The sequence below is a fragment of the Cherax quadricarinatus genome, chromosome 29 (genome assembly GCF_038502225.1).
Source record: "Cherax quadricarinatus isolate ZL_2023a chromosome 29, ASM3850222v1, whole genome shotgun sequence".
NCBI classification, from domain to species: Eukaryota; Metazoa; Arthropoda; class Malacostraca; order Decapoda; family Parastacidae; genus Cherax; species Cherax quadricarinatus.
In genome coordinates, this window is record NC_091320.1 from 17,891,200 (window position 1) to 17,915,682 (window position 24,483).

Sequence of the window (24,483 nt, forward strand, 5' to 3'; positions counted from 1 at the left end):
GCTTTCAAATAGATAATGAAAACTAATGTTATTGAAAATATTAATAGAAGAGTAACATGAATATTGGCACCATTCTGCAAAAAGAATTGCAAGAAATATAATTTTTTTTTTTTTTTTTTTTTTTTTTTTAATTATCACACTGGCCGATTCCCACCAAGGCAGGGTGGCCTGAAAAAAAAACTTTCACCATCATTCACTCCATCACTGTCTTGCCAGAAGGGTGCTTTACACTACAGTTTTTAAACTGCAACATTAACACCCCTCCTTCAGAATGCAGGCACTGTACTTCCCATCTCCAGGACTCAAGTCCGGCCTGCCGGTTTCCCTGAACCCCTTCATAAATGTTACTTTGCTCACACTCCAACAGCACGTCGAGTATTAAAAACCATTTGTCTCCATTCACTCCTATCAAACACGCTCACGCATGCCTGCTGGAAGTCCAAGCCCCTCGCACACAAAACCTCCTTTATCCCCTCCCTCCAACCTTTCCTAGGCCGACCCCTACCCCGCCTTCCTTCCACTACAGACTGATACACTCTTGAAGTTATTCTGTTTCGCTCCATTCTCTCCACAAGTCCGAACCACCTCAACAACCCTTCCTCAGCCCTCTGGACAACAGTTTTGGTAATCCCGCACCTCCTCCTAACTTCCAAACTACGAATTCTCTGCATTATGTTCACACCACACATTGCTCTCAGACATGACATCTCCACTGCCTCCAGCCTTCTCCTCGCTGCAACATTCATCACCCATGCTTCACACCCATATAAGAGCGTTGGTAAAACTATACTCTCATGCATTCCCCTCTTTGCCTCCAAGGACAAAGTTCTTTGTCTCCACAGACTCCTAAGTGCACCACTCACCCTTTTCCCCTCATCAATTCTATGATTCACCTCATTTTTCATAGACCCATCCGCTGACATGTCCACTCCCAAATATCTGAATACATTCACCTCCTCCATACTCTCTCCCTCCAATCTGATATCCAATCTTTCATCACCTAATCTTTTTGTTATCCTCATAACCTTACTCTTTCCTGTATTCACTTTCAATTTTCTTCTTTTGCACACCCTACCAAATTCATCCACCAATCTCTGCAACTTCTCTTCAGAATCTCCCAAGAGCACAGTGTCATCAGCAAAGAGCAACTGTGACAACTCCCACTTTATGTGTGATTCTTTATCTTTTAACTCCACGCCTCTTGCCAAGACCCTCGCATTTACTTCTCTTACAACCCCATCTATTAATATATTAAACAACCACGGTGACATCACACATCCTTGTCTAAGGCCTACTTTTACTGGGAAATAATTTCCCTCTTTCCTACATACTCTAACTTGAGCCTCACTATCCTCGTAAAAACTCTTCACTGCTTTCAGTAACCTACCTCCTACACCATACACCTGCAACATCTGCCACATTGCCCCCCCTAACCACCCTGTCATACGCCTTTTCCAAATCCATAAATGCCACAAAGACCTCTTTAGCCTTATCTAAATGCTGTTCACTTATATGTTTCACTGTAAACACCTGGTCCACACACCCCCTACCTTTCCTAAAGCCTCCTTGTTCATCTGCTATCCTATTCTCCGTCTTACTCTTAATTCTTTCAATAATAACTCTACCATACACTTTGCCAGGTATACTCAACAGACTTATCCCCCTATAATTTTTGCACTCTTTTATCCCCTTTGCCTTTATACAAAGGAACTATGCATGCTCTCTGCCAAACCTAGGTACCTTACCCTCTTCCATACATTAATTAAATAATTGCACCAACCACTCCAAAACTATATCCCCACCTGCTTTTAACATTTCTATCTTTATCCCATCAATCCCGGCTGCCTTACCCCCTTTCATTTTACCTACTGCCTCACGAACTTCCCCCACACTCACAACTGGCTCTTCCTCACTCCTACAAGATGTTATTCCACCTTGCCCTATACACGAAATCACAGCTTCCCTATCTTCATCAAGATTTAACAATTCCTCAAAATATTCCCTCCATCTTCCCAATACCTCTAACTCTCCATTTAATAACTCTCCTCTCCTATTTTTAACTGACAAATCCATTTGTTCTCTAGGCTTTCTTAACTTGTTAATCTCACTCCAAAACTTTCTTATTTTCAACAAAATTTGTTGATAACATCTCACCCACTCTCTCATTTGCTCTCTTTTTACATTGCTTCACCACTCTCTTAACCTCTCTCTTTTTCTCCATATACTCTTCCCTCCTTGCATCACTTCTACTTTGTAAAAACTTCTCATATGCTAACTTTTTCTCCCTTACTACTCTCTTCACATCATTATTCCACCAATCGCTCCTCTTCCCTCCCGCACCCACTTTCCTGTAACCACAAACTTCTGCTGAACACTAACACTACATTTTTAAACCTACCCCATACCTGTTCGACCCCATTGCCTATGCTCTCATTAGTCCATCTATCCTACAATAGCTGTTTATATCTTACCCTAACTGCCTCCTCTTTTAGTTTATAAACCTTCACCTCTCTCTTCCCTGATGCTTCTATTCTCCTTGTATCCCATCTACCTTTTACTCTCAGTGTAGCTACAACTAGAAAGTGATCTGATATATCTGTGGCCCCTCTATAAACATGTACATCCTGAAGTCTACTCAACAGTCTTATCTACCAATACATAATCCAACAAACTACTGTCATTTCGCCCTACATCATATCTTGTATACTTATTTATCCTCTTTTTCTTAAAATATGTATTACCTATAACTAAACCCCTTTCTATACAAAGTTCAATCAAAGGGCTCCCATTATCATTTACACCTGGCACCCCAAACTTACCTACCACACCCTCTCTAAAAGTTTCTCCTACTTTAGCATTCAGGTCCCCTACCACAATTACTCTCTCACTTAACATCTCCCAAAATCTCTCTCTCTCCTCTGCATTCCTCTCTTCTCCAGGTGCATACACGCTTATTATGACTCACTTCTCGCATCCAACCTTTACTTTAATCCACATAATTCTTGCATTTACACATTCATATTCTCTTTTCTCCTTCCATAACTGATCATTCAACATTACTGCTACCCCTTCCTTTGCTCTAACTCTCTCAGATACTCCAGATTTAATCCCATTTATTTCCCCCCACCGAAACTCCCCTACCCCCTTCAGCTTTGTTTCGCTTAGGGCCAGGACATCCAACTTCTTTTCATTCATAACATCAGCAATCATCTGTTTCTTGTCATCCGCACTACATCCACGCACATTTAAGCATCCCAGTTTTATAAAGTTTTTCTTCTTCTCTTTTTTAGTAAATGTCTACAGGAGAAGGGGTTACTAGCCCATTGCTCCTGGCATTTTAGTCGCCTCATACGACACGCATGGCTTACGGAGGAAAGATTCTTTTCCACTTCCCCATGGACAATAGAAGAAAAAAAGAGGAACAAGACCTATTTAGAAAAAGGAGAAAAACCTAGATGTATGTATATATATATGCATGTGTGTGTCTGTGAAGTGTGACCAAAGTGTAAGTAGGAGTAGCAAGATATCCCTGTTATCTAGTGTGTTTATGAGACAGAAAAAGAAACCAGCAATCCTACCATCATGCAAAACAGTTACAGGTTTCTGTTTCACAGTCATCTGGCAGGACGGTAGTACTTCCCTGGGTGGTTGCTGTCTACCAACCTACTACCTAAATATAAATTTAACCAACTAAATTGAATATAAAAATGTCAAGCTACTAAAGAACAAAAACATGACAAAAAATTGTTAGTAAACTACTGTCCAAGAAAAAAATTAAATTAATTACTGTATTGTACTACCAGAACTTTAAGCAGATGAATATATTTAAATTTTACAATAAATGACTATTTGAAAATTTGTTTATAAAAATTATTCTACTTCATTCTCTCCATCAATTAAATACCTAATAAGAGGATGGCCTCTTGAACTAGGAATGATTGATCTCTGCAGCAATGAAAAATAAAAACACAAGAACACACAATTTTTTGTGTAGGACGAGGTTTAAAAAATTTTCAGATTCACTTAACCCTTTGACTGTCGCAACCCCCAATCCTGAGGTGTCTCCTGGTGTTGCAAAATTTAAAAAAAAAATTATTTTTTCTTATGAAATGATAGAGAATCTTTTCCCAATTGTAATGACACCAAAAAAACGAAATTTGATGGAAAACTGACGGAATTATGCTCTCGCGAAGTTAGCGACCTCGGCGCTGTTAACAAATCGGCGATTTCGCCCACTTTGAGCCCTATTTTCGGCTAATTCCATTGTTCCAGTTGCCCAAACTCAGATATTTCTTTAGAACTCCATTTTTTCTATCGATTGAGTACAAGAAACTGCCCATTTACTGATTTCAACTACCTAATAATGTGGTCAGAAATTTGCAATTTGGCCAATTTCACGAAAACTAAAAAATACGACAATTTCGAAATAAGGTCCAGAATGAACAATGCAGACATTCCTGGCTCTAAAATAACATTGTCTTTGCTCATCAATCATGTCTCCAGGCCCCTCTGATATTACTCTTGCTTTCTATTTTGAATTTTTATTCAAACAAAAAATAGAAGTCTTACTATTATGCAGACTACTGCAATACTGTAATAATTGTATAAGTAACATCAACCCATTCACGACTGCATATTAGAATGGCTAGTTGGACATTTATTGGACAATGGCATCATTTGTTTACTTTTGAACATTGGCAAAATTCAAACATTTCCCATACTTTGAGCTCCATTTCTAGGTTCTTTTTATAGTAAAATCAATCAAAATCACCTCTGTTTCTATAATATGTTTTCCATTCTATCAAATGAGACCAAGAAAACGAGAATACATCTATAAATACTATACGAAAATAGACCACAAAGTCGGCATTTTAATTAAAAAAAACGGTCGGAGTTTTTTTTTTCTCATTATGCATTGCGTTCGAGGATTTTTTTTATATGGTGTACACTGACCACACAGACCCATTCTCTCACATGTGGGCCTACCAGCTTTCTCCTGCTTGATTTGAAGCCACTAGAATTTATGAGTATACATACGTCAAACACGGTACCTCGTAAGACGTATATATATACGGCCGCGACAGTCAAAGGGTTAAAATGCCACAACTAGACAGAATACAAAAATTAAGTTTCCAGAGTTGTCTGGCAGTGTAAAACCTTGAATAATAGAAAAAAAAAACAGTGTATCTGAAAAATAAATTTACTGGATAATGTAAAATTTTTTTGCAATAGATTTTACCTGGAGAACCACAATGAAGAGCAGTAGTCCACAAGCAACCTCTACTTTCTTTCGGAAGAGTACCATGAACACTCCTCCAAGCTGTCCTATCAAGTTAACAAACACAAACAGTGTTGCCAGGAAATACCCACAGCCCCATGAGATGTCCATGTACTCCCGCTGTTCATGCCATTGCCACCACATCCGGAGACCATCCTCAAGGAATGTACTCACTAAGCATAGGCGTGCTATGTGAGGCAAGTAATTTTTTGTGTATCGTAGGAGCTGAAATGAATAAAAAAAAAAATTTAATCTTTATGGCTCAATAAAAAACTTTCTACACAAATACTTATCAGGCATGCAGACCTCAACCCCTCCTCCTAACCTTCCCCCCATATCTGAGCTTTGGCAATGTGACAGATACTGAACATGTACAAATGCACACACAAGAAATACTATCACACATATTTGGATTTGATCCAACATACTCTAAAGAACTTCTATCTGTGTTCATTAACTGTCTTGTTATATCTAAGTTAATTGGCAAAAAATTACCTTCCCCAAGTGGGGTTATTCAAGTCTGCATCTTCTAAATTGCAGGACAATCTGCCATACATTTACAGAAATGTTAATTTTAACCTAAAATAAGTATTTGATAGAAAGTAACATAGTTGCAGTAACTAACAGAAGTAGGGGAAACATGTTTAAGTAAGGAGTGGGCAAACTGCGGCCCCAGATTTCGTACGTACCGAATATCGCACATTTCAGATTTAGAATACGTTTCTGAGCGAAGGTTTGCTCCGAATTTCATACCTCCACCCGGAAATTGTACATATCAGATGCGTCTGCCTGGGCCACTCATACATTAGTGACTCGCTCTTGGGCATATTAAATGCCTAATTTTCTGTTAAGATAGACGTTTTCATTAATCCATCTATATTTTCTTCAAAATTATATACACAACACATTACATAGCACATAAACATGCAATGATTATGTGCTATCGAGGGGTGGGTCGATGGAGGGAAAGCGTTACGTTTTCTCTGGTCCGGCATGAGAGAATACGTGTATGAATCTGCATCTGGCGCAGTCACCATAATGCTTTTGTTTACAATTCTTGGCATGAATTATTCATTACTTTTCCCTTTGTTTATGATGGCATCTAAAGGTAGCTGTTAGAGATGATTAAACTCGGTGAGCATGGTATGTCAATGGTAATAATATGGCTCTGGGAAGCATTAAATATCATGTAGCTATGAAGGTGTATGTATGTAGCCCAGGCTACCTACTGGCTACCTACACTGACTTCCTACAAATAAGTACTACTCACCTCTTGCCCTACATTAACCCTTTGACTGTTTCGGTCATACATATACAACTTACGAGGCACTGTGTTTGATGTATCTACATTATACTCAAATTCTAGCGGCTTCAAATCAAGCAGGAGAAAGCTGATAGGCCCACATGTGAGAGAATGGGTTTGTGTGGTCAGTGTGCACCATATAAAAAAAATCCTGCAGCATGCAGTGCATAATGAGAAAAAAAAACTCAGACCGTTTTTTTTAATTAAAATGCCGACTTTGTGGTCTATTTTCGTATAGTATTTATGGTTGTATTCTCATTTTCTTGGTCTCATTTGATAGAATGGAAAACATATTATAGAACTAGAGGTGATTTTGATTGGTTTTACTATGAAAAGAACCTTGAAATGGAGCTCAAAGGAGGGGAAATGTTTGATTTTTGTTGATGTTCAAAAGTAAGCAAATAATGTCATTTTCCAATAAATGTCCAAGTAGCCATTCTAATATGCAGTCATGAATGGGTTGACATTATTTATACAATTGTTACAATATTGCAGAAGTCTGCATAACAGTAAATCTTCTATTTTTTGTTTGAATGTTTGAATAAAAATTCAAAATAGAAAGCAAGAGTAATATCAGAGGGGCCTGGAGACGTGACTGATCAACAAAGAAAATGTTATTTTAGAGCCAGGAATGTCTGCATTGTTCATTCTGGACCTTATTTTGAAATTATCATATTTTTGAATTTTCGTGAAATTGGCCAAATTGCAAATTTCTGACCACGTTATTGGGTAGTTGAAATCGGTCAATGGGCAGTTTCTTGTACTCAATCGATGAAAAAAATGGAGTTCTAAAGAAATAGCTATGACTGGTCAACTGGAACGATGGAATTAGCCGAAAATAGGGCTCAAAGTAGGCGAAATCGCCGATGTGTAAATATCGCCGAGGTTGCTAACTTCGCAAGAGCGTAATTCCATCAGTTTTCTATCAAATTTCATTCTTTTGGTGTCATTACAATAGGGAAAAGATTCTCTATCATCTCATAAGAATTTTTTTTTTTTTTTTTAAATTTGCGACGCCAGGAGATGCCTCAGGATAGAGGGTTGCGACAGTCAAGGGGTTAAGGATTAAGTTTATAATAAACTGAAGGTATTCAGTAATTTAACAGAAATTCTTACTAAAGATACATTAAGGATCAAGCTAGTTACATGAACTGATACAATATAAATAAATTACTTCTTTCAGCTGTACAAATAATGTAGTTTAAATGCATTAGTATAATAGGCACAAAAAACACTAATTATACAATGCATTTTAGGCAATTACTCATTAGAATTACTTGTTAATTAAGAACTACACAGCCTATTAGTAGAACTTCTTGTGTACTTAACTACTATCATAAGTACAAGAAGAAAGGTAGCTAATGACAGGTCAATTACAAAAGTGTTAAATATGATTTAAACTGATTCCGTGAGCTTCAATTTTGTGGAGGAATTGAATCAAGTTGAAGACACGGCAAGTTACTTAGATTACAACAAAAAGAAAATATTAACAATTAGGTATGGGGGTTTAAAGAAGGCTGGAAGAACAGGGACAGAAGTGAACGAAGATGGTGTTTGTGGAAACTTATTCTGTCCTAAATTTCCCCAGGGTAAATACGCCGTATGAAAGCCCTAACATGTCACAGATGGAATGGCTAAGTTTGCGGACACTCACATTTACCCAAAAAACATACATACACCTGGGTTGGCAAAGGTGGTTGGAAGGTACATTTTAATTGATCGATTTACCCTTCAAGGAAGGGGTAGGTAGTTTATACTGTTAGTACACTAATATTAGGATTATTGAGGCAACTGTAGATAATAATAATGTAGACCTAAGACCTTAACGTAGGTAGTAATAGGCTGGTAATGTAAGCAAACCCTACGTTATATTAGCTAGGGAGAGCTGGCAGCCTAAGTTTGAACAATGAGGCACGGGGTTTTGAGACAGCAGTGCCTCCTTTGTCGAAACTCTGAGCGAGGCACACTGCCGTGAACAGCAGGGCGGCGCCCCACGTGTCTACACATACTAGGCCCTGGGGAAATCTGGTGGAGGTACCTTGAAGTACCGTAGATGACCTCCTCCGTCAGGCCCATACAGTAAGACAAGACCTCCCTTTCTTTCTCAGTATTTTGGCCAGTTTCTGGGAGAAATTGTGAACGAGTTGAGCTGTGGGTCTTTGTGCAGTTGGACGGCCGAGGACTAGTATGTACCGGTGTAACCTCGTTGTTAAAGAAGCTAGTGTCACTTCCTGCATAGTTATACTAGGGGATACACACCCCCTTGGAATCAGGAATTTCTGAGATGCAGGCAGGTCACTAATACCAACTGAATATTGCAGGAATTAAGGTTCCCAGCTGCATGTGGTTTTGAAGGGGAAGTCCAGAGGGGCTAAAGCTTAGGGAGGTTGAAGATTAGGATATATTCTCCAACACCAAGTAAATTAGTCCTTTATTCGTGCATGCAGGTGAGATTCCTTGCAACATCAGTCATTTCTGGAAATGTGTCATGTAAGCCACTTGTGAGGCTGAGGTACCAGCCTGAGGGCTCGGTGTTAACAGAGCTTGCTAGGGTAGACAACTCACACGGAGGCAGTCCAGACAAATTTCCACAGTGTTTGACATGGTATACTGCTGTCTAAATTACATTAAGGAAATGAGGGGCTTTTTAACAAAAGCTCCAATTCGACTTGCAGGCAGGGCACCTTTCAATGCCTCGGGTAAGGATTTCCAGATTTTATGGGACTTTTATGCATGTTGAGTTTTTATGTGGAGCGTCTTACACGGGGATGTCAAAGAGGTTTTTGTGTCTTGTGTTATACATGTATATAGGGCTTGTACTAGAATTGATTGTCCTATATACTACACTGAGTAATTCCTAAATTTATTGTTACAACCACTTAAGAGACTATATACAAGTAATCAATTAATTACCACCTTATTAGTCTTAAGATAGGGTTAAGTTTGCTCAAAATGCAGAGCATTTCAGGAAAAAGAGGTTTCCTCCAAGCACACCTATATGTCCCCATCTCTGTACAGTGGACCCTTCCTTTTTGTCTTTAATTCGTTCCAGTGTGTCCAATGAAATGTGAAATCGACTAAAACTGAAACCATTTTCCCCTTAAGAAATACAGTGGACCCCCGGATAACATAATTAATCCATTCCCAAGTGTCTTATACCGTATCTGACTAAATCCGAATTAATTTTCCCCCTAAGAAATAATGGAAATCCAATTAATTCATTCCAAACACACAGAAGTATTAAACAAAAAATTTTTACATGAAATATACATTTCCCTACACAGAAAACAATGAGACATGCACAGTAAAACTTTACTAAAATGACACTTACCTTTATTGAAGACTTACTGATGAGTGATGAGATGGGAGGGGAGAGGATGGAGGTGTACAATTGTTTGGAAGGAGAATCTCCTTCCATAAAGACTTCAGGTACCAAGTCCTTTTCCCTTCTTTGTTTTTTAATGCCACTAGTGTGTGTGTGTTGTTTGTCCGTCGATTCGACGAGGACCATCTAGTCATCCTGGGGTCAAAGTTGGTGGGTACGCAGATGACTTGTCAGGCCAATCCGCGCACGAAACCTTCTCTGGCAGTGTGGACAGGGAAGGGTGGCGGCATCGAGGGGTCTGATGGCTCTGGTCTTCCTCGCCTGCCTGCGCTGCTGAGCTAGTGAGATTCTGCTTGCCTCGCAGGATGTTGCCCCTTTCTGGACAACTGCTCGCCAGTCATTCCTGTCCTGAGCTATCAGCTCCCACATGGTGTGGTTGATGTTGAAAGCTTTCAGAGCAGTCTTAAGTAGGCAAGCCCTAGTTAACTTTACCGGGGGTCAATGACCCGACGGCTACCCTAGTACCAGCTTGAGAGTCACTGCACACCTGAGGCACTAAGTATCTGTCCATAGAGCTGTTTCTGGCATCTCTTTAAAATGGGACACAATATTGTCATTGTAGATGTTGCCAGCATGGCCTGCAACAGCTGTGTCAGGTTGATGTTCATCCATAAATGTTTGCACATAAGAAAGCAGGAACACTGCAGCAGGTCTGTTGGCCCATACTTGGCAGGTCCTTCACAAACCATCCCACTAACAGAACTGGATTTGCCCTACCCAATTTTCAATGCTTCCCAAGCAATAAGCTTTAATAATTCTATTCACTCGTGCACAAGTCCCATTTAAATCAAATCATGTGTGTGGGAAAGTACCCTGGCTGCAATGTGGGGAAGTACCCTGGCTGGTGTGTAAGAAAGTACCCTGGTTGGCATACCACCATCATGACCACCATCTACCACCATCACTTTCGTATCTTTCTACAAACTTTTTCTTGAATTCTATAGTGTTTCTCACCGTCTTTGCCAAAGGACTGGCACTAGAAGCTTTCTTTGGGCCCCTGGTGGCTTATTTAACAGTTACAAGCACCAAAGACAATGGAATAATACAAAATGTATTGCATGTATGCATGGAATCGTCCTCACTGGCTGGTAAACAATGGCACAGTGGCTGTACATGGAGTCTCGGCCGCTCACAGCGCGCGAACACGTTCGGGATGAATGACTGAGTCCAGCGTCGTTAACCAAGCCAATATTTTGACAAAAATGTCACCGAATCCGATTATTGCTGAATCCGATGATGTCTTAATCCAGGGGTCCACTATACACCAAATTGTTGTGCTCCTTTGTACAATCATGTATCATTCTAAAATAAAAAATTATTATTATTAAACGAGACCAAGAAACTGAGAATACAACCATAAAAACTATATGAAAATACACTGCAAAGTCACTGTTTTAAGCCAAAAACACGGTTGCATTTTTTCTCACCATGCACTGCGTGTTACAGAATTTTCTTTGTATGGTACACACAGAGGGAAAATTCCTATGAATTGACAGCAGCCTCAAATTCCAGACACACACACAACAAATTACCAAGAAAATCTCCAACACAGTAGGCATACTAACAAAGATTCAGTACTATGTTCCACAATCAGTTCTCCTTGCACTGTATCACTCACTCATCTACCTTATTTCACACATGGAATTTGTGCATAGGGATCAACAACATTAAATCACCTTAGACCACTAATAACCCAGCAAAAGCCAGCAGTCAGAATGTTAAATTCCCACTCCAGACAGCATACTCCTCCAATATTCAAAAGTCTAAAACTACTCGCCATAAAGAACATTCGTATTCTTTCGCCTACTACATACATAGAACACTATACTCGAACATAAACCCTCCACTCAAACTTCTCACCAACCTTAACAGGACACACGACCATAAGACACAGATCACTTTTTGATGTACCCAGTGTCCACATCACACTGTAAGAACTATGCACATAAAGGGTCCCAAAATTTGGAATTCATTACCAGTAAATACTAAAGTAACCCAGTCTGAACATCATTTAAGACTTCTCAAACACCATCTACTCACCCTAAACTAAATACTTAATACTTAAATTTGCCAAAAGATCTCCCAATTACCTAACTGTTAACACTTCAAAATTTAGATACCCAAAATTCATACGTAACTTAATAATACAATGTAGTATACATACCTGCCCAAAACTACACTGCCTTACACCAAATTGTAGCATTCTCATACTGTAAACTACTTTCATCAACACTATTTAAATATTTACTACTGATATACACAACCTACAAAATACTTTCAACTTGTCCTAACGTAATATCACCAGATTGTAATTTGAGTAAACTTATTGTCTGCTATAAATAAAAACAGATGTACAACAGACTATGATTAATTTCTCTAGCATTAAGTAGTCTGTAAGCCATTAAATTTAGTCTGCCCATAATGCCATGGCATGACAGTGGCTCTCTTTGCACTGCAAATCATTATTTAAATTACAGAATCTCAATGTAAACTTGCATGGAAATAAAAATTGTATTGTATTGTACTTACCACACAGACCCATTCTCTCATATGGAGGTCCAAATTTACCACTCACAGCTTATCTGAGTGAGCTGAGCTCATGGCTTCATACAATGGGACCAACACTGGTTTCAAAGTCATGATATAATGGGACCGACACCAAAAGGGTTAACTAGGTCGAAATGATGTAAAGTGGGGTATGACTGTACAACCTTATTCTTAACCCTTTCAGGGTCCGTCCCGTAGATCTATGGCTTTACGTTCAGGGTCCAAACTGTAGATCTACGTCATGAGCTCAGCTCACTCTGATAAACTGTGAGTGGTACATTTGGGCCTAGATATGAGAGAATACATCTATGTGGTACGTGTGCACCACATAAAACAGATCCTGCAGCACACTGTGTATAATAGAGAAAAAAAAAACTGAAATCATGATTTTTCGATTAAAACAGCAACTTTGCAGTGTTTTTTCGTGTGTTTTTTATAGTTGTATTTGCGATTTCTTGGTCTCATTTGATAGAATGGAAGACATATTACAGAAATAGAGATGATTTTGATTGGTTTTAGGACTGGAAATGGCTTGAAACTGAGCTCAAAGTAGCAGAAATGTTAAATTTTTGCCAATATTCAAGAGTAAACAAACGACCTCACACGTCTAATACACGCAAGCTGGTGGGTCTAATATACATTCACAAATATGGTGATGATATTTATACAATTATTACAGTATTGCATAACAGTAATTCTATTTTTTGGTGTGAATAAAAATTTATTATGTGAATAAAAAATCAAAGGAATTTATTTGTAAAGCCTCAAAACGTAACTAATGAACAGAGGAAATGTTAGTTTAGTTCCAGGAATACCTACATTGTTTATTCTGGACCCCATTTTGAAATTGGAATATTTTGAACTTTGTGTTAAATTGGCTAACTTAACAATTTCCAATAATTTTAACCCTTTCACGGCCCGTCCCGTAGATCTATGGCTTTACGTTCAGGGTCCAAACCGTAGATCTACGCCATGAGCTCAGCTCACTCTGATAAACTGTGAGTGGTACATTTGGGCCTAGATATGAGAGAATACATCTATGTGGTATGTGTGCACCATATAAAACAGATCCTGCAGCACACTGTGTATAATGAGAGAAAAAAAATGAAATCATGATTTTTCGATTAAAACAGCAACTTTGCAGTGTTTTTTCGTATGTTTTTTATAGTTGTATTTGCGATTTCTTGGTCTCATTTGATAGAATGGAAGACATATTACAGAAATAGAGATGATTTTGATTGGTTGTAGCACTGGAAATGGCTTGAAACCGAGCTCAAACTAGCAGAAATGTTAAATTTTTGCCGATATTCAAGAGTAAACAAACGACCTCACACGTCTAATACACGCCAGCTGGTGGGTCTAATATACATTCACAAATATGGTGATGATATTTATACAATTATTACAGTATTGCATAACAGTAAATCTTCTATTTTTTGGTGTGAATAAAAATTCATTATGTGAATAAAAAATCAAAATGGAATTTATTTGTAAAGCCTCAAAACATAACTAATGAACAGAGGAAATGTTAGTTTAGTGCCAGGAATGCCTACATTGTTCATTCTGGACCCTATTTTGAAATTGGAATATTTTGAACTTTGTGTTAAATTGGCCAAATTAACAATTTCCGATCACTTTATTTTGTAGTTGAAACAGTTGACTTGGCGATTTCTTGTACTCAATCGATAGAATAGAAGTAATACTAGTGAAATAGCTAAGAATTTGGTTGACTGGAATAATGTAATTGGCCTAAAATGGGAGTCAAAGTCGGCAAAATCGCCGATTCGTAAATATCGCTGACACATCAAAATTCGCGAGAGCATAATTTCGTCAATTTTCCACCAAATTTCGTACTTTTTGTTTTATTACCTTCACAAAAAGATTCTCTACGATTTCATAAGAAAAAATAACAAATTTTTTTCTTTGAAAATTCTTGGACACTGGTGCGTGACTCCAGATTTGGGCCTTGGACCCTGAAAGGGTTAATTAGTAGTTGAAACAGATGACTTGGCGATTTCTTGGGCTCAATCGATAGAATAGAAGTAATACTAGTGAAATAGCTAAGAATTTGGTTGACTGGAATAATGTAATTGGCCTAAAATGGGAGTCAAAGTCGGCAAAATCGCCGATTCGTAAATATCGCTGACACAAAAATTCGCCAAGCATAATTTCTTCAATTTTCCATCAAATTTCATACTTTTTGTTTTATTACCTTCACAAAAGATTCTCTACCATTTCATAAGAAAAAACAACAAATTTTTTTTTTGAAAATTCTTCGACACTGGGGCACCACTTCAGATTTGGGCCTTGGACCCTGAAGGGGTTAATGAGGCGACGAACCATTTTTTAGCAATAAAAAAAATTGAAACTGAAAAATTATGGAAAACAATGCTTTACTAAAACAATAGTGCATAATTCTGGCAACATGTTGATGGAATCAGCTTGTTTATCATATTTCCATGTTTTCCACAAATGTAATATTTTTGGTCTTGCTGTCAGCAAGAGAACATGTTGGCAATTAGTGTTTTCTTTTTAATCCAATTATTATAATCAAAAAGAAGCGCTAAGCCACAAGGGCTATACAGCACTGCAGGGTAGGGAAGGAAGCGAGGGTATTGGATGGCAGAAGGGAGGAGGGATGATCAGTAGGTTACAGAAAACAGCGGGGCAGGGGATAGTACGGGGGTAGAGGGTAGCAAGAGATTGAAGTAGAAAGGGCTGAAGGTATCAGAATTTGTGAAGTCAGTCAGTTGTTGTCAAAAAGCCAATGAGAGAGTCTGGATGAAAGGTAGGTCCATCAGCGAGAAGGGAAGGTAAAGAGAGAGCAGCAGAGCGAAGACGACGACGGAGGTAAATTCTCCGTGCTCGTTGATAAAGTGGGCAGTCCAACAGAATGTGGCTGACTGATAATGGAGCTTGGCAATTCTCACAGAGAGGAGCAAGACACCTCTCCATGAGATGTCCATGAGTAAGACGAGTATGGCCAATGCGAAGACGGGAGAGAGTAGTCTCCCAACCTCGACACTGGTGATAAGAAGACGGCCAGTAACCTATACTCGGTTTAATAGATTGAAGTTTGTTGCCGAGCATAGTAGACCAACGTTGTTGCCAACGGGTGTGAAGTTGCGAAGATATTGCAGCAAAATAGTCCATAAATGGAATACCTCTACATGAAACTGGTAGGTCATGTACTGCTGACCGCGCAGCAGTGTCTGCCTGTTCATTGCCCTGTACGTCAACATGACCAGGGACCCAACAAAAAACAATATCTTTATGCTTGGTAAAGATGCGGCGTAGCCAAAGTTGGATACGGAGGACTAAGGGGTGAGGTGTATCAAATTTCTGTATAGCCTGTAAAGCACTAAGGGAGTCTGAGACAACCACAAATGATGACACAGGCATAGATGCAATACGGATAAGTGCTGTAAGGATGGCATACAATTCAGCAGTAAAAATACTAGCCGAAGATAGTAAATGCCCTTGTACGACGCTGTCCGGAAACACTGCTGCGAATCCTACGCCGTCAGAAGACTTAGAGCCATCTGTGTACAAAGCAATGCCATGAGAATGAGAGTGAAAGTGGTCAAGAAAAAGACAGCGGGAAGCAACCGTAGACAATTGGGCTTTCGAGCAAGGGAGAGAGAAAGAACAGACTCAAACAGCTGGAATTTCCCAGGGGGGTAGGGAAAAGTGAGATACTACATGTACATAGAAAGGTGGTAATTGAAGAGAAGACAAGAGCGAATGAAGGCGAAGAGAGAAGGGACGGAGTAAACAGGGGCGGCGAACAAATAAAGAATGTCTACTAATATCAGTGACCATTCTATAAATGGAAGGATTGCGGAGATCATGAGAGCGTACATAGTAGCGAAGGCAATGGGCATCACGGCGATCAGATAAGGATGGAACGTTCGCTTCTGCATAGAGGCTCTCGACAGGGGAAGAGCGAAAAGCACCAAGGCATAAACGTAATCATTGGTGATGAATGGGGTTAAGGCTAGAGAGAGTAGCAGGAGATGCCGCTGAATAGATCTGGTCACCATAATCAAGTTTCGATAAGATAAGGGTGGAATGTAGGCGAAGGAGGGTTCGACGATCAGCTCCCCATGAAAGATGAGCAAGGGTTTTAAGGAGGTTCAGCCAGCAGTGGCAAGTTGCCTTCAGAGAGGTAATGTGAGGTTTCCAGGATAACCTACGATTAAAGAGGAGGCCCAGAAACTTGACTATCACGTTCAGGGATACGGGAGCCATAGAGGTACAAAGGATGATCGGAGATGACAGAGCGTCTAGTAAAAGTAATTTGGTGGGTTTCAGTGCTGGAAAATTTAAACCCACGTGTGGTGGCCCAATTGGAAACACGGTCGACTGCATGCTGGAGAGAAACTGTAATAAGGTGACAGTCAGCACCTGCACAGGCAATAGCGAAGTCATCAACATAGAGTGATGACCAAATATTTGATGGAAGACTAGAGGCCAAATCATTAATAGCAAGGAGAAAAAGTGTTGTGCTCAGAACACATCCCTGGGGGACACCTCCAGCTTGGATAAAGTCCAGGGAGAGCACATTATTAACCCGAACACGGAAATGCCTGTCAGTTAAAAAGTTCTTAAGGAAGGATGGTAGATTGCCTCGAAGGCCTAAGGAGTGGGCTTGGGCTAAAATATTATACCTCCAAGTTGTGTCATATGCCTTCTCAAGGTCAAAAAATATGGCAATAACTGAGTGGTTATTCGCAAAGGCATTACGAACATATGTATCCAAGCGTAGTAAGGGGTCTATGGTAGAACGTCCCTTACGAAAGCCACATTGACGAGTGGAGAGACTGTTGTGTGTCTCTAAATACCACACTAAACGTCTATTTACTAGGCGTTCCATCACTTTGCAAACTGCACTGGCAAGAGCAATGGGACGATAGTGGGAGGTTTCATGTCCCGTAGTGCCTGGTTTGCGGAAAGGGAGAACAATGGTGGATTTCCACAGCTGTGGAAGAACTCCTTGTGACCAAATAAGATTGTAAAGGCGTAATAGGACTTCAAGGGCTGACTGATGTAAATGTTGTAGCATACGAATATGAATGTCGTCGGGCCCAGCTGCCGATGATCGGCAAGCTGAGAGTGTTGCCTCCAGTTCTTGAAGTATAAAAGGCACATTATACTGTTCTTCTCTGAGAGAAGAAAAGTCCAAGGGTGCTAACTCTCTGGCAGACTTTAAGGAAAGAAATGAGGGGCATAGATGGAGTCCCTGAGAAATACGGACCAGATGATTGCCAATTTCATTGGCAACATCTAGTGGGTTTGCTATATCAACACCGGCAACCCGCAGAACAGGAGCCGGGTCAGGGGAATATTTACCACTCAGTTTTCGTACTTTTTTCCAGACTGCACTCAGAGGAAGCAGAGGTGATGGTGGAGACAATCTTGCCAGCAAGTGCGTTTAGCTTCACGGATGACACGGCGAGCGATCGCACGCTTCTGCTTAAAATCAAGAAGTCTCTCTGTGGTTCTATTGTACCGGTACCTGCCCCATGCAGCACGTTTCAAACGTACTGCACGAGCACAAGCAGGAGACCACCAAGGCACGCATTTCTGAGTATGCCTGCCCAAAGTTTGGGGTATAGAATGAGAAGCTGCGGTTAAAACGGAGGACGAGAAGAGGTGTAAAAGCTCATCGATGGAGGATGAAGAAGGAACCTCTCTAAAAACAGTTAGGTGTGAGTAAAGGTTCCAATTTGCCTGATCAAATTGCCAGCGTGGGATGCGAAGAGGTGGTGAATATGAAGGGGAAGTAAGAATGATTGGGAAATGATCACTGTCATGTAAGTCCGGAAGAACAGACCAAGTGAAGTCTAATGTGGCGGAGGAAGAGCAGACTGAGAGATCGATGCAAGAGAGAGTGCGAGTCCGAGGATCAAAATGGGTGCGAGTACCTGTATTTAAAACATGGAGGGGGTGGGTGGCAGATGGAGTAGAGGAGAGAGAAGGAGCGGAGGGTGGATCAGTGTCCATTGATGGTTTGGTCTCTGCAATATATTCAGAGATTGCTTCAAGTGTTTCAGAATTCAGAGACATCGTATGGGAAACAATATTGGAAATGGTAGGGGGAGGATGAGTAAAGATTGGAACTGTAATGGACTGTACCAAGGTATGGGGGGGGGCGAAAGGGTGGAGGGAACTGGAGAAGCGTGGAAGGGGACAGAAGAGGCAGAAACCTGGGAGGTGGCCGAAGAAGAAACTTGGGAGGGAACAGGGGAGGAAGGTACAGTACGAGGAGGAGGGTGAACCTCTACACTTGTAACAGAGCCAGTGAGAGGGGGAGAACCAGGTACAGAGACAGGGAAGGGAAAATGAGGAGGTGGAAGATGGGTAGGAGGTGTTAACAGACCTTTTTTTGACTTTTGAGAAGTAGAGGGACGATTGGGAGGAGGCGTCATACGAGATCTCGTCGCTACTGAGGCTTGTGAGAGAGAACACGAAGAAGCGAGATCAGACAGACGAAGTAGGGACGTCTGAGCCAAGGACAGCAAAAGAATTAGCTACAGGAGTGACTATGGGAGAGGTAACCACAGAGGTGGGTGCAGAAGATAGGATACCAGAAGTGGGGGGACGTTTTGAAACACGGGAATAAGAAACACGAGGTAGTCTCCCTTGGAGGCGGAGATGAGAAACTGCCATGGCATAAGGGAGACCTTCTGCCTCTTTGAGGTAACGGATTTCCCGCTCGTCTAAGTAGACTTGACAATGGCGAGAGTACGAAGGGCGAGCCTCATGACAATTAAGGCAAGAGGGAGGTCAATTGCAAGACGTATTAGAATGGTCATCGGCACCAAAGACTGGGCATTCTGCGATAGATCTGCAATATTTCGCTGGATGGTCAAATCGCCAGCAATTTCTACACTGTTGCGGTGTAGGGATCACCTTTCGAACTTGTAACAGATATCCTGCTACATAAACTGAGGATGGGAGTTCACGGCTGTCAAAAGTTAAACGAGCCACATTGCTAGGGTATCGTCTCCGCCCGTGGGCAGGAAGAACGTAAGTGTCTACCTTGAGGATTGGGAGATCTTGGAGTTCCAGCTGTTCAAGAATGTCAGTGCCACATGTCTGGAAATTTTGTTGAACTATGGTATGGGGCAGAATGACGGTACCACTACAAGAATTGAGGGAATGATGCTTTTCAATAGTTACAGGAACAGTATCGATATGGGAAAGATGAGAAAGCTCATGAGCCTGGGTAGCATTCTGTACGGTGACGATGCGCGTACCGCTCTTAAGAGCATGAAAAGAGATATCTTTACCAACATGGCGTAGGAGTGTCTTGCCAATACTGTGGTCAGAAAGATAGGCAGTAGAGGAAGTCGGTCGTAAAGTGAAGAATTTAGTCCAATGTGCAGTCTGAAACTGAGCGTGGAAAGGTAGTGAAGGAAGCGTCGATCTTTTCTGAGAAGAACGAGAAGGTGGAGAAGTATCATCAGCAGGTAATTGTCGTTGGCGTTTAGGCGTGGGACCAGAGTTGGTCCGACGTGGAACGGGCCGGAGATTCGAAAATTGCCGCACCATAGAGGGAGAGACCGGAAGCATAGTCAGAGGAGAGCGAAGGTCAGATAAATCGAAGAAGTCAGTCGAGGCCTCGGTACCTGAAGCGGGTGAGGAAACAGCACCGGCAAGAGGTACAGAGGCATGAGGAGTGTCTGAAGAGTGGTCCAAAGACGAGGCGGGGTCAGAACGGGGTGCGGTATCAAGAAGGGGCCCGGGGGTAGCAGGTTCATGGACTAGGGCTGCCATGGTTAGGTTACTTCTTTCTTTTTGTTTTTAAGAAAAAAAAAGAAAGAAAAAATAAAAATAAAAAAAAAAGAATAAAAAAAGGGAGGACCGGGGAGGGATAGTTCCTAGGAGGAATGAAAGGGCCAGAAATCTCCCTCCACGCCCAAGAGGACCTCAGCACCGCAAGTAGCGCAGATGCAGCATGGAACCCGTGCCATACCCTACCCATCATGCCAGTAAACCGGCAATCCGGGATAGCAACCTCACATCTGCCGAGCTACCTCGGTGGACAAAAGAGAGGGCGGCCGGAAATCCGCCACAAAGCATACCTCCTTCGGCCACCACCCCCGGAATCCGAAAGGTGGCTTCCAGAAATACACCCGTCGCCCGATAAGACACCCAAAGCCACCCTCCGGGATACCAGAGAGGGATCAGGACATCCCCAGGCAATCCAGATTCCATGGCAAACTACGCCACCGCCAAGAACCTCAACGGAATGGGATGAACCCCGGTACCCTTTCCCCTACCTAGGAACTAGCGTGCCTGTGGGAAAAAAAAAAAAAAAAAAAAAAAAAAAAAAAAAAGGCCAAACGGGCGGGGGGGGGAGGAGGAGGAGGAAAGGAAAAAGGGGAGGATGGGGAGGATGGGATAGGGAACGGGGGATTGGGGGGTAATTAGGTTCAGTCTGAGGAAGTAGACTGACAGGTCTAATTCCTCAGACCAAGAGCCTCATCACCACGCCAAGGAGCCCCCCTTGAAGAGGTTTTTAATCCAAAAATTATGATTTTAATGATTGTTTCATTCTAAATACTCTACATAGCAACTTCTGTGAGGACTAAAGTGAAGAGAGCGGTGAGATTGTCCCTCGGTAGCCTACAGGCTGTCAAAAAGGACAGAGGGGTGCAACACGCTCAGATTTGGTGGGCTATAACCATCTAGTTTTATGTAAAACATAATTTATTTATTTATTTATTAATTTGAACATGATACAGAGAAGTACAAAGAAATACAGTGGTTAGGTGTAACGTGCCAAAGCCCCTTGTATGCAGAGCATTATGGGCAGGCTTAAAATTAACTTAAGATTAACTAAGCAATGATATATTCAGTGGCAAACATTATTGTAAACAAGTAACAATTAAGCACAAATGAGTATTTCAAAGACAGGTCATATGGTCATTTACTGTGTTGCTGTGCATTCGGTAGAATGGAGTATTCTGTTAGGTAATGTAATTAAAAATAAAGATTGATTGTGTCACAGGTTAAACATTTATGAGATACAATTATTCAGTATTTATTTAGTTGTGGGTGAGTAAGTGATTTTTAAGGAGACTTGAATTTATAAACAGTGTTTCTTTTATATTGACAGGTAATGAATTCCAGATTTTTGGGTCTTTTATGTGCATTGAGTTTTTGCATAGTGTGAGATGGACACGAGGAACATCAAAGAGTGATCTGTGCCTTGTGTTATGGTCATGTGTTCTGTTGAGGTTGGTAAGGAGACGTTTGAGGGGAGGGTTTATATCCGAGTTAAGTGTTCTATGTATGTAGTAGGTACAATAATAAGTATGGATGTTTTGTATGGTGAGTAGGTTTAGAGTTTTGAATATTGGTGGTGTGTGTGCTGCCTGTAGTGGGAATTTATCATCATTCTGACTGCAGCCTTTTGTTGTGTAATTAATTGTCTGAGATGGTTTATTGTTGTTGAGCCCCATGCACAAATTCCATAGGCGGGATAGGGGTAAATAAGCGAGTGACATAGGGCCAGAAGGGTTGACTGTGGAACATAGTACCGTATCTTCGATAGTATGCCTACGGTCTTGGAAATTTTCTTGGAAATTTGTTGTACATGTGTTTGAAATTTGAGTATATTATCAAGGTGGATTCCTAAGAATTTTTCCTGTGAGCTTTGTGATAGGTGATCCGTTTATCATTATGTTAAGAGGTACATCTGTAGCTGTTACCAAACTGAATGAAGTAGGTTTTGTCAATGTTGAGAGGAAGTTTGTTAGTCATCATCCAGGTAGGTATTTTCTTTAATTCGGTATTCACAGTACAGTGGACCCCCGCATACCGATGGCATCACATAACGATTAATCCGCATACAGGTGGTAAAAAAATTTTTTTTCATACTTTTGGGTGTCTTGCACGGATTAATTTGATTTCCATTATTTCTTATGGGGAAAATTCATTCGCATACCGATTATTTCGCATACCAATGACCCCTCTTGCACGGATTAAAATCGGTATGCGGGGGTCCACTGTATTGGCTAGCATGACTGGGCTCGGGTGAGAGAAGACGTATGTAGTGTCATCTGCAAATAGTGTGGGCTTGAGTAGTTGCGATGCATTTGGTAGGTCATTTATGTAAATGAGAAAGAGAAGAGGGCAAAGAACACTTCCCTGTAGAACACCAACTGTAATTGGCTGTGGGGAAGAGTTTGCTCCATTTGTGTACACATATTGGCTTCTGTTGCTGAGGTATGACTTTACGTAGTAGAGGGGGTGCCCTCTTATACCATGGTGCGACAATTTTATGTAGAGCAAATCATGGTCAACTGTATCAAAAGCTTTACGTAAATCAACAAAGATCCCCAGTGGGATTTCTTTTTTTCTCTAGTGCAGTGTATATTTGTTCTAGCATGTGTATAATAGCATCATTCGTATTTTTATTAGGCCTGAACCCAAACTGACAAGGGTTGAGTATGTGGTGGGAGATGAGGTAGGAATAGATTCGCTAATGAATTAATTTTTTGAAGATTTTAGAGAGAGGGTGTAAGTTGGATACTGGCCTATAGTCGTTCAAGTCTGTTTGGTCTCCTCCTTTATGGATCGGGGTGACCCTCGCTATTCTGAGAACTGTAGGGAAGGTAGAGGATTCGATGGATTTGTTAGTGTTGCAATGATTGGTGACAGCACTTGCGACGCTTTTTTGTATATAAAGGGTGGTAAGGTATTTAAATCTCCTGTCTTGTTTTTTTAGCAAGTTGATAATAAGGGAGATTTCTGTTGGGTTAGTCAGAGCTAGGAACAGTGTGTTTGGGTAGTTGCCAGTGAGGTACTCATTGAGTGGGGTATTTGAGCTTGGGATTTTACCCACAAGGTTTTTCCCTATGGTGAAGAAATCATCCAGTCTGCTGTTTCAGTTGGTGGGAGTTGGGGTTCATCTGGTATTGTTAGTTCAATTGCGCTATTTTGTGATATCTTTTTTGTTCCTAGAATTTCTGATAGGGTTTTCCAGGTCTTTTTTATATCACCTTTTAAGTTGGATAATCTGTTCTCATAATACAATTTTTTAGCCCTTCTTATCAAGCTGGTTAGGATTGACGAGTAACGTTTTGTTTGGTCCCTGGTTATGCGACCCATTCTGTACTGTTTTTCATATAGGTGCTCTGTATTTATGGATTTGAGGATGCTGGGTGTTAGCCAGGGACTGTTGTCTCTTAACTGTCATCTGTTTAGTTTTTTTTTAGGGCAGTGCTTGTTATAGAGGTATTGGGTCATTTTTAGAAAATTATTAATACATTCATCAATATCTGTATAGATTTCTAGCTCAGTGTGCCATAATGTTTGTCACTGCTGTTGTGAAGTTATTAATGGCTGCCTCATTGTGAAGTCTGAAAGTGACTTCAGTAGTGTCTTGGGGTAACTTGCCTAGATTAGTTATGAGGAAGGTAGGGTAGTGGTCTCTGGTATTATCTGTGATTATGCCTGATTTTAAAGGGGATATGATGTTGGTCCAAATGTGGTCTAGTAGGAAAACACTAGTCTCTGTAATTCTTGTAGGTTTTGTTACTGTTGGTAGCAACAAGCTTCTGCAACTAACCCATCAATTTGGGTAGGACCTACTTCCACTGGGGAATCCCGCCTACCAGTGACTATGCCCTCGTCTGCTACAAGTCCCTTTCACTGACGCCTATATAAGAGCCAGTCTCCTTAATAAGCAGTTACTTATAGTGCTTGTGAATTCAGTAACGTGTGGGTCCTGGTCTTGCAGGAGATTTATACTGAATTCACCGGAGAGTAGTAAGTGATCTTCATTCATGTATGCATCAGTTATCATACTTCCTAGGTTTTCACTACAACAGTTAATGCTTGACTGTGGTACTCTGTAGATGTTTATCACTGTGAGAGGTTTTTGTAGGTATTTGGATTTGAATTTAGCTATTATATATTCCCCATGTTCATCCCTTGTCCAAGTATTAGTGATAC

At 40.8% G+C, this 24,483-nt stretch overlaps 1 protein-coding gene across 2 annotated transcripts in view; it reads right to left on the reverse strand.

Annotated features, from left to right (window-relative positions):
• Surf4 (Surfeit locus protein 4) overlaps window positions 1-24,483 on the reverse strand; it is a 142,233-nt gene that overhangs the window by 112,269 nt on the left and 5,481 nt on the right. For both annotated transcript variants that reach the window (XM_070089633.1, XM_070089632.1), the window contains exon 2: window positions 5,240-5,503. In XM_070089633.1, coding sequence (XP_069945734.1) covers window positions 5,240-5,503 — 264 coding nt within the window. The remainder of the gene's footprint in view (window positions 1-5,239; window positions 5,504-24,483) is intronic.